Source organism: Etheostoma cragini, chromosome 23, assembly GCF_013103735.1.
Source record: "Etheostoma cragini isolate CJK2018 chromosome 23, CSU_Ecrag_1.0, whole genome shotgun sequence".
Taxonomy (NCBI): domain Eukaryota; kingdom Metazoa; phylum Chordata; class Actinopteri; order Perciformes; family Percidae; genus Etheostoma; species Etheostoma cragini.
The window spans coordinates 17,010,293-17,024,078 of record NC_048429.1 but is presented as its reverse complement, the minus strand read 5'-3'; the positions used below and the strand labels follow the sequence as shown (position 1 = coordinate 17,024,078).

General features: G+C 44.2%; 1 protein-coding gene across 2 annotated transcripts in view; it reads right to left on the bottom strand.

Moving 5' to 3' along the window:
• Positions 1–1,163: 1,163 nt before the first annotated feature.
• The window catches only part of braf (B-Raf proto-oncogene, serine/threonine kinase), a 41,550-nt gene continuing 28,927 nt past the window's right edge, over positions 1,164–13,786 (bottom strand). The window contains exons 9-20 of one of the 2 annotated variants that reach the window (XM_034863179.1): positions 13,388–13,427; positions 12,039–12,158; positions 8,796–8,932; positions 8,598–8,715; positions 7,547–7,631; positions 5,530–5,706; positions 5,374–5,420; positions 4,931–5,049; positions 4,675–4,806; positions 3,555–3,689; positions 2,658–2,811; positions 1,164–2,210 (exon numbers count right to left, since the gene is read on the bottom strand). In XM_034863179.1, the coding sequence (XP_034719070.1) occupies positions 2,188–2,210; positions 2,658–2,811; positions 3,555–3,689; positions 4,675–4,806; positions 4,931–5,049; positions 5,374–5,420; positions 5,530–5,706; positions 7,547–7,631; positions 8,598–8,715; positions 8,796–8,932; positions 12,039–12,158; positions 13,388–13,427 (1,287 nt within the window). In that variant the 3' untranslated portion in view covers positions 1,164–2,187. The remainder of the gene's footprint in view (positions 2,211–2,657; positions 2,812–3,554; positions 3,690–4,674; positions 4,807–4,930; positions 5,050–5,373; positions 5,421–5,529; positions 5,707–7,546; positions 7,632–8,597; positions 8,716–8,795; positions 8,933–12,038; positions 12,159–13,387; positions 13,428–13,786) is intronic. The other variant, XM_034863180.1, reaches the window with a different exon arrangement.

The window sequence follows — 13,786 nt, the reverse complement described above, 5'->3', positions numbered from 1 at the left end:
TGTGTGAGTGTGTGTGTGTGTGTGTGTGTGTGTGTGTGAGTGAGAGAATGGTGGAAAGTGAGACAGATGATCCTGAACGAATGACATGAAGCAGTGTGTCGGGGTTTGATAGATGCTCTCATTGGCTGCAGGTGGGGTGCCACACTCGGCTGCTGGAGGCTTTATCGAAGACAACGGAGCCTCCCCAGCTAAATATTCACAGTTCAGCCCCTGCACAAGGCTCATGCATTGGAAATTTCATTTTGGGTCATCAACTCTCTGTATGTCACACTTTATTCTTCAGTAAAAAAAAAAAAAAAAAGTAAAGTCGCTCATTTTCTTTCGATCCATCGCTACAAAGTGCAAGTACACGATTCACAAAGACTAAAACAAGCGTCAACAGAAAGACTGATAGCTTCCAATAAAGCCGTTCTGGAAAAAAAAAGAATCCATAAAAAAAAACAAAATATATAAGTAAATATCTGCAGGCCTGCCTGTACAGAAAAAGGCAAACATTGACAATAACAAAATAAAACAAAATAAAAATGAAAAACTACCTGTAATAACACCTACAACCCTTAACACACGCTGGAATGGGAAAAAGTACAGGTGCATGTGTGTAGAGAAAGTAAAATATGTGATTGAAGTAACATTTTCGGACTTTGACGACCAACAGAAGTCTCCTGGTCCTTTCAGCAGGTAACGCTGCGGCCCAGTAGTCAGCAGCTGCAACGATAAGGTCCCCATTTTAAGCTGAGTGCAATATTTAAGCCACATGGTCACGCAACAGGAAAAGAAACAATGACACGACGTGCACTTGGTATTTAAAAAAATTAAAAATAAAATAAAAACTCAAACATTAGGAGGTTGGGTTTCAAAATAAAGTTGAGAAGCAAAAAGGGAAAGTTTTGTCATAAAGATGCTGTGTAACCACTTCCTGTGCACACTACTCAGCTCAGTGGAAATTTGGGCTCTTTAAACAGAAGAAGAATCCCCCTCCCAACAAATCTGCCTTTTTTTTTAGGCTCTGGACTTTTCCACTGGAAATCATCTGAAAGAAAAGCTTCTGAAAACCTCTGAAAAGGTGGAGTTTCACAGGAAAATAGTCTCTGAAACTCGCCAAATAAATCCCACCTCATGTGTTGGCTTAGACCAGGCTTGTTTTTTTTTGTTTTGTTCTTTTAAAACATAATAAGAAAATCCTCTGGTGTAGCTTTCATCACCAAGCAAATGAGCATTTTTCGTCCCAAAGGATAGCTCCTGTTGTGAAGTACAGGCCCCGGACCTTCCTACCGGAAACCCCAAACAACCGCTTCTCTCATGCTTTTGTTTGAAGATTTTTTTCTTTTTTAAAAGGTAGAGCAAAATCTGTCAGTAGATAAACAGCTATTGCCGTTGAATTTGTTGAAGGCAAACTGTATTTTTGCAGAATTTGGTCAGCATCGAGCCCATAAGGACAAAAAAGCAAAGGCCAGTGCTGCGTGAGTGGAAGGAAAGCTTTCTTCTAAATATAGCTACCATCTCTTTAAAAAAAGAAGAAAAAAGAAAGAGAAGCTCAGCGTTCCTAGCAAGTGCTAGCTCAAATCTTAAACATGAGAAACAAATTCAAAAATAAAAGAAATCCATCTCTCTCTAAAGTCAGCTTTCTTCTGGTTTGTCCCTGCTGAGTGAGCTCCAGCACGTCTCGGGACTGGCTAACTCCTGGCCTTCTATCTCAGCCGGCGGACGGAAGGCCTCTCAGCCCGCAGGCTCTTCTCTGTCGGCACACGAAGAGCAGTTCAGCGGCTTCCAGCCTCCCCCGCACAGGAAATGATGGGACGAGGGCACTCCGTACGTTCCACCTCCGTCTTTCCATCCTTTTTTGCCTTCAACTTTCCCTCCAGCAGGCAAGTCAATCTGTGGAGTTTTGTGCTCTCCTTCTCAAGACCGTTTCGGTATGGAGATCTTTGTGTCTTGTTTTTTTTTTCCTCTCTTCTTTTTGTGTGTTTCAAGTGTTTTTTTGCTAATTGAGTTGTGCGGTTTGTGCTGAACAGCGTTAGTTTGAAGGACTCCAGTGACGCTGCCTTCTTCAGGTGGACAGAGGAAGAAAAAAAAGCACATTCTTTGAGACTATTTTTTTCAGTTTTTTTTCAGTAATGAATGAATCCACTCTATGGACACGAGACTTTTGAGAAGTGACGAGGGATGGACTGGTGGGATCTGCAGCACTTACTTAAATGCAGAAAACTCCCCTGGAAAGAAATGAAGAGACAGGAGGTTAGTGTGTGAGCTCTGCTGCGCATCTTAATACACTGCTTCGTCCTGCTACATCATGCTATACCCTGTAACGCCCTGCTATACCCTGTAACCCCCTGCTACGCCCTGCTACATCCTGCTATGTCCTGCTATACCCTGTAACCCCCTGCTACGCCCTGCTACATCTTGAAACGCCCTGCTATACCCTGTAATGCCCTGCAGTGCCCTGTAACGCCCTGCTACGTCCTGCTATACCTTGTAACGCCCCGCTACGCCCTGTAACGCCCAGCTACGCCCTGTAACACCCCGCTATAACTTGTAATGCCCTGTTACACCATTAACTACTATTTCTAGTCATAGTTCCATTATTTTATTACGTGACTAAAATATGTGTGGCTTTACTTGTATCTTACAATACTAAATGTGTGTGTGTGTGAGCTCACCATAGCCGCCGGCCTGGATGGGGGTTTTGGGCGAAGCGCAGGCGTACAAGCTGAAGTCCTCCGTCTGAAAGCCGGCTCGGTTTAGCGAAGGCTCAGAGGCGCTGCGGTGGATTTTGGGTAATGAGCGAGCCAGCAGCTCAATGGACGCCAAGATCTGACAGAACACACCCACACACACACACACACACACACACACACACACACACACAGAGTGAGCACCATTCACCACTAAACAAAGCCTTTAACAGCGCTGTGTGCTTCCATTCAGCTGCTTCTTCATCTCATGAACCTTTGAGGCCATCTGCTGGCAATGCCAACCAATCCCTCATTGGTTCAAATCTGTGTTGTTCAAAGACCACCTGTCTTCTAAGCCTACATCCCAGTCATTCTAATTCTCCAGTCATCACTCAAACCCAGATCAACAGAACAGAGAGAATACACTTTATTCTCCCTGACGGGGAAGTTTGTCTCGGGCATAGTGCGACAATCTGTTGCATCACAACACCAACATGTCACAGAGAAACCAGTCTGAAATCAACCTGGAATCTACATGAAAACAGACAGAAGGTCAACGAAGCATTTTAGGACATAAAGGAAGGACAAAATATGACTGTAGAGACAATCCAACATCTTAAAAAGTGACTGTAATTATTAAAGTGCTAATTGTAAAAAGTGCTGGTGGATTTATTGCACTTTGCTCTGTTGTACTACCATCTACAGTAGAAGATCTGGTATAATTGTAAAACCATAAATAAAGGGGATTGGCCTAAAACTGAAGGGGTCGGCACGTACAGGTGAGGCCTGTCTCTAACGTGAGCCGATTTTACAACAACCTGGCCCTGCATGCAGTTAATTCAGCTGTGATGCCATCCCTGAGACAAGCTTTCTTTGTCTCACCTGAGGGAAGAGTGGCCGCTCCTCTCGCTTCTTCTTCAGGCAGTCGGCCATCAGTCTCTTCATGGCCTTGGGACAGTTGCTGCGCACCTTGCTGAGGTCAGGAGACAGGTAACCTCGGCCTACCATAAATATGATCTATGGCAGAGAAGATAATCACATAATGTAATTATAACAGTAAAAATAGGCAGGAATAGACATTTTGTAGTTTCTCATAAGGCTAAAATGGTAATGTTAGCAAACAGGACTGGGCTACTTTCAGAACAAAAACATACATCCAAATAAAAAAAAACTAGTATGAATCATCAACATCTGATTTAGCATGTTAAAATGATGCATGGATAAACGCCAAATGAGGATCATACAATTTGCGGAATAATAATTATAAAGAAGTTCCCATTCCATTTTAAAAGGAAAAGGCTTACCAATTAAATATTCAGTTGATGTGCAGTTTTGATTTTGCTGTTGCCTGAGGAGCACATGCTTCAAAACTAATCATGATGATGGACAAGCAGTAGTAGCTGCTCTAGAACACGTTTATACAGTTGCTCTCAAGAATGTGCACCACATTCCGCCCTCTTTTTTTTCCTGCACTACTTACATTTTATATATTTATATAAATAATTATATTATTTTTATTTTCCGTGTTGACACTGTAAAAGGGTTGCTTAAATCTCGTTGCACAGGTACTGCACTTGTGTATAATGAAAATAAAGGCATTCTATTCAATTCTAACTGTTAACGTTCCAGAAGGAGTAGAATCAGCTGGCTGTGTTCCCTCCCCCCTGCTTGCAGTCTTTATGCTAAGCTAGACCAACCATATCCTGACTGAAGCTTGTCCTTGAAAGGGGAAATTTATTTGCCTCTGTGTTATTCCCTTAATGATTGAAACTGATTGAAAGTTGTTGTTGGTCTGTTACGATAAAGCAGATGGATCCACATTTGCAAATGGTTGCTGTGTATTTCCTGCTCACTTGGTTCAGACGTCACATTGCATAGCTCACCATGCGTGAGGGGGTGTTGGTACAAGTGTAACCAGCGAGCTGCGAAGCTGTCTTCTGCTCGCTATGAAGAAATAAAACCTGTTGTCCAGATATTAAAACGGGAATGGGATTCATTGTACCTGGTCTCGGTTGTTGATGTTGGAGTAGGGCAGTGCTCCGGACATCAGCTCGTACAGCACAATGCCGAACGCGTAGACGTCTGACTGGAAGCTGTAGGGGTTCTTGTCCTGCAGTCGGATCACCTCCGGAGCCTGGGAGATAGCACAGTGTATACACTTACTGGACTGCAGGCCGCCGGATAGCACCAAATGCTTTTTTTTTTCATAATAAAGAACAAACTCAAGAAATGTAAGACTTCAGGAGGGGGACACTGACCATCCACAGGATCGAGCCAGACAGCTGTTCAAACTGGTGTGAGCCGCTCCAGCGGGACTTGACCGTAGCCAGACCAAAGTCCCCGATTTTCACAGTAAGATCCTCGTGGAGGAAAATATCTGGAAGAAAGGAGGTCAAGGAAGCGATCTCTTCTTCTAATGACTAAGAGTTTAAACGTTAACCGACCGTGAGAATTAGTTTAATTTAAGAATAATTTTTTTAGGCTTTTCCCTCTGTTCTATCTTGACAGTGGCAATGTTCTGGACGGATGAACTGGGCCTGCTTTCCGGTTAGCGGTTAATAATCGGTTTACAGGGGTCAGGTATCAGTGAAAATAAAAATCTAAATTATCATCCTTTGAAAAGATTTCAAATTTAATTGGGAGAACAGAAAGGCCGCAGCATGAAGATGGACTGATTAAGTGAAATGTCCCAAAAGGATACTGTTGCTCTTCAGATCTCTGTGGATGATGGATTTGGCATGCAGGTAACTAAGGAGAAAAAGAGCAAAGAGTTTAGACCGAGCACACATCAGACTGTCTGGATCTGTGTGTGTGTGTGTGTGTGTGTGTGTGTGTGTGTGTGTGGGGGGGGACTCACTCCATGCCCTGAGCGGTCTGCCGGGCGATGTCAATCAGCTTAATCATCTCAAACTTGGTCTCGATGATGTGCAGGTGGTGGTACAGACTGGAGCCTTCACACCACTGGGTGACGATGGCCAGCTGAGGCTTGGTGGTGTAGCCCATGAACAGCAGGATGTTCACATGACGCGTTTTCCTAGAGCACGCACATACATGCAAACACACACACAAATTAGGTCGATGAAACAACAGCAGTGCCGCACTGCAGTTTTGTATAGCTTTGTCCAAAGGATGATCCTTCAGTAATCCAATCTTCGTTTGTATGGCAGTATGAAAGGTGAAAAAAGAGCACACTCTCATTTACAGCTACTCCAATATAACTGGCTGATGCAGACATACACAAGTATTAGTTTAAATAAATACCACAGTAATATACCGGACCTTTGTTTTAACTCTTTTGTTGTTCGCCCGGGTGAAAAAGTGACAAAGACTTGACCTTTTTGTCATTTATTTCCCCAGACTTTTGTTTTAGTTTTCACTAACACCGCAAGGATCTTGGAGGGGGCCTGGGAGTATGCCCAACCAGTCTACATGTGTTTTGTGGATTTGAGAAGGCGAATGACCGGGTCCCCCGGGAGAAATTGTGGGAGTGTGTGTGGGGGTGTCCGGGTTCTCGGCAGTAAGTCGGACTCGTTCCAGGTGATGGTTGGCCTCCGCCAGGGCTGCGCTATGTCACCAATCTTGTTTGTAATATATATGGACAGGATATCGAGGCGTAGTCGGGGCAGGGAGGGGTTGCAGGGGAGTGAGTCCTTTGCTCAAGTGAAGGAGTTTAAGTACCGTGTGGTCTTGTTTGCGAGTGAGGGGACCATGGAGCGGGAGATTGGTCGGAGAATCGGAGCAGCCGGTGCGATAATACATTCCGTTTATCGCACCGTTGTGACGAAAAGAGAGCTGAACCAGAAGGCAAAGCTTTCGATCTACCAGGCAATTTTCGTTCCTACCCTCACCTATGGTCATGAATGCTGGGTCATGACCGAAAGAACGAGATCAAGGTTACAAGCGGCCGAAATGGGTTTCCTCTGGAGGGTGGCTGGCGTCTCCCTTAGAGATAGGGTGAGAAGCTCAGACATCCGAGAGGAGCTCGGAGTAGAGCCGCTGCTCCTTCGCGTTGAAAGGAGTCGGTTGAGGTGGTTTGGCCATCTGGTAAGGATGCCTCCCGGGCGCCTCCCTAGGGAGGTGTTCCAGGCACGTCCAGCTGGGAGGAGAGCCAGGACTAGGTGGAGAGATTATATCTCCAACCTGGCCTGGGAACGCTTCGGGATCCCCCAGTCGGAGCTGGTTGATGTGGCTCGGGAAAGGGAAGTTTGGGGTCCCCTACTGGAGCTGCTGCCCCCGCGACCCGTTACCGGATAAGTGGATGAAGATGGATGGATGGATAACACCGCCTTACTACCACTAGTTTTACACAATTTTTCGGAATTTGTTAAAAAAGCAGACATTATTCCTTATTTTGACTAAAAGTTAAGTTCAGATGAACATTCACATGAATTTATTCGGGAATGAAAGTGATCAATTGTATTTGCCAAGAACATTCATGGAATCAAATCCATTTTTTGTGGTAATTTGGTTAAAAAGAGGCCCATATTTCAGATATAGACATTTTTTAAAGGGGTCAAATTTGACCCAAGAACAACAGGAGGGTTAAATGTAATGATGATTACATCATGTAATGATTTTGCCATACTAAAAGGAAAAAAGGACTATATCAGACCAATCAGACCAACGATCCGGGTGATGTAGCAGCGACAGCGGCATCACTGGGTGTCTGCGCTTCAGGGGCGTTCAGTGGCCGCCATGTTGAACGTAAACAAGAAGCTTCTTGGTCGCTTTTCCATCGACATTGTGTTAAACACGCCAAAAGGTAGATAGCCAGTTTGTGATTGGTCCCAGCAGATTTGTAACGATAGGAGGATAGTAAATATCTGCAGGTTTCCGGCCTGATTGGTTGGGGTTTACCTAGTCTAAGAAGTTACCTGAGAACTCCTACTTCGTTCTTGAAGGCCTGAAGCTGCTGCGGTGTGGGAGCTGTGACGTTCAACATCTTCACCGCCACGTCACCTGGGCGGAGACAGACCACATGTCAGGTATTGAAATATGCCAGCTTTTACTGCAAAGACATGTTGCACAAACACAGCTGTATTGCATTACTTGTTTGTAGAATCTTAACACATATTCTGACCTTAAAAGGTCCCATGGCATGAAGATTTCACTTTATGAGTTTTTTAACATTAAGGATTTCCCCCAGCCTGCCTATGGTCCCCCAGTGACTAGAAATGGTTATAGATGTAAACCGAGCCCTGGGTATCCTGCTCTGCCTTTAAGAAAATAAAAGACCAGATGGCCAATGATTGGCCAATCTGGAATCTTCCCCTTATGAGGTCATAAGGGGCAAGGTTACCTCCCCTTCCTCCACTTTGCCCGCACAGAGAGACATCATTGCTTTCAATCGAGATATATGACAGTTGTTCAAGGCCACCCCCCGCCCCCTCCTCAATAGCTACAGACTCAAAAATGGCACATCCTAAGGAAAGCTCGTTGTAGGACTGGCTTATTCTGAACCAAGGCTGAATTTTGGGAAAGAGACTTCATTGGGACTGCAAAACACACAAAGTTTCTGGGGGTTTACGTAGCTGACAACCTGTCCTGGGACTTGCACACCTTCCTCATGTCTTGGGACCTCACGATTCGATCCTAAACCGATTGTTGACGCATCTCAATGCAACAAGTTTTTTTATGTACATTTCCATGTGTGGGTTTTAAAAATATACATATAAATCTAATTTTGCTACCCATTTTGCCAAGCTTAGATTTGGACATATTTGTCACACACAAGTCTTAATGAAATGTTTTGTCTACTGAGGTTTTTATTTTGTAGTCATTCCATGCTTAAGCCTTAAAGATGCTTGTGAAAGTCACCTTCTCTCTCAGTGATCTTACATGTAAGAGGCTCAGTCATGTTTAAAGGTGGAGAATCGCGATGCATCTAAGAATCGATTATTTTTTCCCCACCAGCATTGCTCTTACCATGCCACTTCCCCTTGAAGACAGTTCCAAAGGATCCAGAGCCGATTCTCTGGCCCAGAGTGATCTGGCCCTCGGGGATCTCCCAGTCGTCGCTCGAGTCCCTTCTCCCCAGGGTTTTCTGTTCCACAGGGCACTCAGTCAGCATGTGCACACACACAACGGACTCCAGACAGACCAATATCTGGGACAGGGTCTCACCATCTTATTGCGGTCCTCAGACGAGGACGACGACTTGCGCTCCCTCTGTTGGCACGGCGACTTCTGTGGAACCTTGACGCTGGTCAAAGAGCCAGGCAGAGAGGCAGGGGGCGTGGCCGACAGCCCGGTAGTGGAGCCTGCAGGGAGATCGGGGGAAGGGGGGAGAAATAAAAAGAAAGACAGGTGAGTTGGATAGTTAAAAAAGAGAAGGTGGAAAAAAAAAAATCAGAAGAGTAAACAACGAGGAGCTTTTCAGTTGTGTGTTTGGTCACATGCAGAGGAGAGGTGAGGGGGGGGCTTGGTTGGATGGCAGTTAATGGTTTATTAATCTAGATTTCACGGCTATTAACTGCTTCTGCCAGGACCATAGTGGCTGTTACAACGATCGGAAAAGAGAAAGATTTTTAACTTGTCGTCTCTTCAATGGAACTGGAGGGTTTTAAACTATTGTTGAGTACACAGATAGGTCCCAGGCATGTTAGCATGTTAGCACAAAGACTACAGCAGGGTGAAACTGCCAGCTTAGCTTCTAAATTATAAATCATCTATAGTTATTTTTTCAATTTACATGCTCCGTTTTGGCTTGTGCCACATTTAAAAGGTCCTATGACATGGTGCTCTTTGGATGCTTTTATATAGACCCCTAATACTGTATCTAAAGTCTCTTTTATATAGACCTTAGTTGGTCCCTAATACTGTATCCAAAGTATCTTTTATATAACCCTTAGTGGTCCCCTAGTACTGTATCTGAAGTCTCTTTTATATAGAGATGAATGGTTTGCTAATACTGTATCTGAAGTCTCTTTTATATAGACCTTAGTGGTTCCCTAATGCTTTATCTGAAGTCTTTCATATAGGCCTTAGTGGTCCCCTAATTCTGTATCTCAAATCTCTTTTATATAGACCTTAGTGGTTCCCTAATGCTTTATCTGAAGTCTTTCATATAGGCCTGAGTGGTTCCTTAATACTGTATCTGAAGTCTCTTTTACATAGACCTTAGTGGTCCCCTAGTACTGTATCTGAAGTCTCTTTCCCAAAATGCAACCTTGGTTCAGAATTACAGCCCCTAGAGCCAGTTCCACAATGAGCTTTTCTTAATTTTGCCAAAATTTGCCATTTCTGAGTCTGCAGCTTTAGAGGAGGAGAGAGGGGGGGGGGGGGAGAGGTTGAGGCTGGGGGTATGGCCTTGATCAACTGCCACTTTTACTTGTTAGAAAGCCATGTCTCTCTCCCACATGGGTGGGTCAAAAATCTCTGGGCGGGCAAAGCAGACAAAAGGGGAGGTAACCTAGCCTATTATGACCTCATAAGGGGCAAGATACCAGATCAGCCCATCTGAGCTTTCATTTTCTCAAAGGCAGAGCAGGATACCCAGGGCTCGGTTTACACCTATCACCATTTCTAGCCACTGGGGGACCATAGTCAGGCTGGGGGGACTCATATTAATGTTAAAAAACCCGCGGCTCATCCGTGACTACAGAACTCTCAAAGAAAGGTATGATAAGAGATTTATCTTTTTATATGATTATTTAGCTAGTTAAAGATCTAGAAAACCAACTGCCTTTTTAAACTGATGTGGAAACTGGGGTAGATCATCAGAGGTTTGTCTGACTCAACTGTGACTTGCACATGCGAGACTTACGCCGACCTCACACCAAATGAGTTTCCAAGCGATTCCATTGGTGCAGGCTAATTTCCAATATTAGAATAAAATCCTAAAGAAAGAGTCTTTCTATAGTGGGGGCGCTCCCACCCTCTCCATTGTTTGGGGTAAAGTCCTAAAACGCAGTCCCAGTCAGTCTTTTTATCGTCTGGGAGTTGAGACAAAAATCAAACGTGTTTGATATGATCCTGAGTCTTGGTAGTGAAGGTGAATCATGTGAGCATTGTAGACAACCAATGGGTGTGCTTCTTCTAGCACCAAACAGGAAGCAGCTAATGGCTAGAGCAAGTGGTGTTTATGGTTGCTATGGCTAAGCTAGAGAGGTAAAGTAGCTGATATTCAACCCTTCTGAAGCGACTCATCCATGGGAGTTTTCCCAGCAGATAAACGCAGACCTCCAGGGACTGGCTACATTCATCTGCGTGTATGGCATAACAGGAAACCTGCCGACTTTCCCTAGCGTTAGAAGCTAACGCTAGCTAGCCTGTTTAAATTTTCAAAACTAATCTAGTTGTAGTCTCGCAGAGTGTGACCCTGCAAGATTCCCAGTCTTTATATAGTCTTTAAGATTAGATGTGAGATGATTGTCTCTATGTTAGACATTATCACCCCCCCCCCCCATACAACAGTCTATGTCAAAAAGTTGTGAAAGGACAGGTAGGTTTAGATGCATCAACTGTCCCAGCTTACATAATAGACAAAGCTAACATTTGAGCTAGTTTGAGTCAGTTACACTTAGTTTGACTTCACTTTATTAGGTGTTCAATCTTTTAAATTTGTAATATTTTATGAATATGCAAAGCCTTTCATTACAACTCCATGTGAGTTAGCGTACGACATCATCTGAACTTTGTGACTTTCCGAGCAGGCAGTAGCTCCTTTTACAACTATAGCTACAATTATCTAACCATTTTAAATATAGCACAATTTTTTTGTCCGACGGCTAGCAGTTTATCAGTCAGAAACATTTGGGACTAGCTTCTTTACATGTTTGGTGCAAACATATCTTTAAAACTATGTAGGCCACAAATATAGCATCGGAGTTTCCTTTTTAGACAGACATACAGAGAATATATACTGCAGACGGATTTTTGGTCTGAATTATTGCAAGCCCCAATAGACATAACACACTGTCCAAATTTCATTGATGAGGTAAGCAATGACATATTTATGGCGAACTTACCCTTTAAATACTTGAAGTCATGGTGATAATGTTCTCTATTAAATCAAGCAGCCATCTAAACAAATGCAGTTTGGTGTGTGCCTTCCCAGAGTGAGTGAGTTTGTATGAGTGCATTTTGAATGTGACCAAAGCCTGGTGTCAGAACGCTTATTGATTATTAATGCCTGTTAACATGACTTGATGATGAGGAGCATTTCAGCAAGCCCCAGCGCTAGACTTACAGGAGTGTAAGATCAGAGCAGGAGTGTGTGGTTCAGAGAACATGTGAGGACATATAGGGGAGAAGGAGGGAGGGGGGGGGGGGGAACACAGTGAATGTGACACAGGGCGGGTGTTGGTGTGTGGTGAGGAGGTGTGGAAAGGTGAAGGACACAGGAACACACAGAGGCCTAACTACCTCGGAAAACAGGTTCGGGCTCAAAATCAAACACTATGTCATTGGGGTAGGAGTATAGGAGGGGGCTTGAGGTCCGTGTTCGGTGCTTCCTCAAGCAGCGGGCGGGGTGGGTCGGGGGGGCTGCAGGGCAAAGAGAAACAGACAGACCATCACTGCTACTCCCCCTGCCCCTCTCACCTTTTACTAACCAGCGGAGAGGCCTCCTCCCACACTACAGATGCTCGTCAGCTTTCACACGGCTACATTTACTTTAAGATGGATGGAATACATTTCGGGAAATGCTTGCATTTGCTTTCTTTCTCAGTGAAATGTTCAGATTGATATCAATGTCATGTCTGTGTGTTAAGCACAGGGGCCTGAGTCAGGATGCGGTTAGCCTAGCTTAAAGACGGGAAGCAGGTGGAAATCCATGGATGTATAAAGACAACTGAATACAGCGTTGGAGGCGGAACCCTGTTCGTTCAATTGCTCAGTGGAGCACAAAGCCAAAAAAGTCACTCTTTCTCGTATAACCCAAAAGATCTGCATTGCTATATATATGGCCTAAATGGCACATCATAGGTTTTTCCTCCTTAACAATGCTGAGTTTGACTAATATCTTATTTTTAACAACCGCCATTGCCTGCAATAGGTTAGACATGCTATATGCCTAATGAGGTCAATACTATTTCTAGGTCTAATTACTTGATTTAGTTTGTTCTTTAAATTACACTTAATGCTCACTTAACATCCACTTTACAGATCTACATAATGTCCAAACATCTGTAGAGGAGCGACCATACCACGGGGGGGGGGGGGGGGGGCCCACCTGATCTCCAACTTAGAGTGAGTGGTACTTGTAAAAAGAAAGCATATACCTTTATTTCCCAAAATGTTGAACTCTTGCTGGTCCGACACTACGAAGTGGCCCAAGATGCTATGTTTCTAGGACATTTAGGATATGACCTGTTTCTGAACTCAAATTAGTTCCTTTATCAAAAGTATGTGGCCTAATCAACCATGAATCAACAGAACCCTGATTTACGGACAAACCTTTGGTGATTTTATTTGCACTAACCCTTTGTAATGAAGCTGAAAGATAAAGCAGCTAGCTGTGAGTATTAGCATGAGCTCGGCCTGGAAGAGCAGCTCAGAATAAGAAAGAGAAACGAGGTCTGGAACTGGAAGTTCTGCTCTTCCATAAACCCTAAACTACAGATGGGAATAAATGTGCATTCTCATCTACTGCACTCAGTGACTTGACTTCAGACACACATGCACCCCACCCCACCCACACACATAAGACCGAGAGCACGCAGACGCGGGATGGTGGGATTAAAGCCACAGAGAGAGTCTCCTCTGAGCCTTACCTCCATCGGACCTTGGCAAGCCCTGATCCCGAATGAGGTCCTGAAAAGAAGGGAGAAGAGAAATGAATATGCAAAACACTTCTCACACAAACAACTGACTGTAAAGCACTGTTTACTGTAACGTTGACTGACGAAAGCTGGAGGTGCATTTTCAGAACTGAAGGTATGTTCATGCTGACATTTTCTCTGACTCCACTTTATAAACATTCGTCCACTCCTGGGAAGCAGAGTCGGAGCTCTTACACAAACTATGTCACTGCTCTTCACTTTGACAAACAAATGAGAACTGAAACGTAATGTGCACCTGTATTCTAATTCTTTTAAGATATTTTTCAGGGTGTTTTCCTTCACTCAAACAGCTAAAGAGATACATGAAAGGGGGGGGGGGGGGGGGGGGGG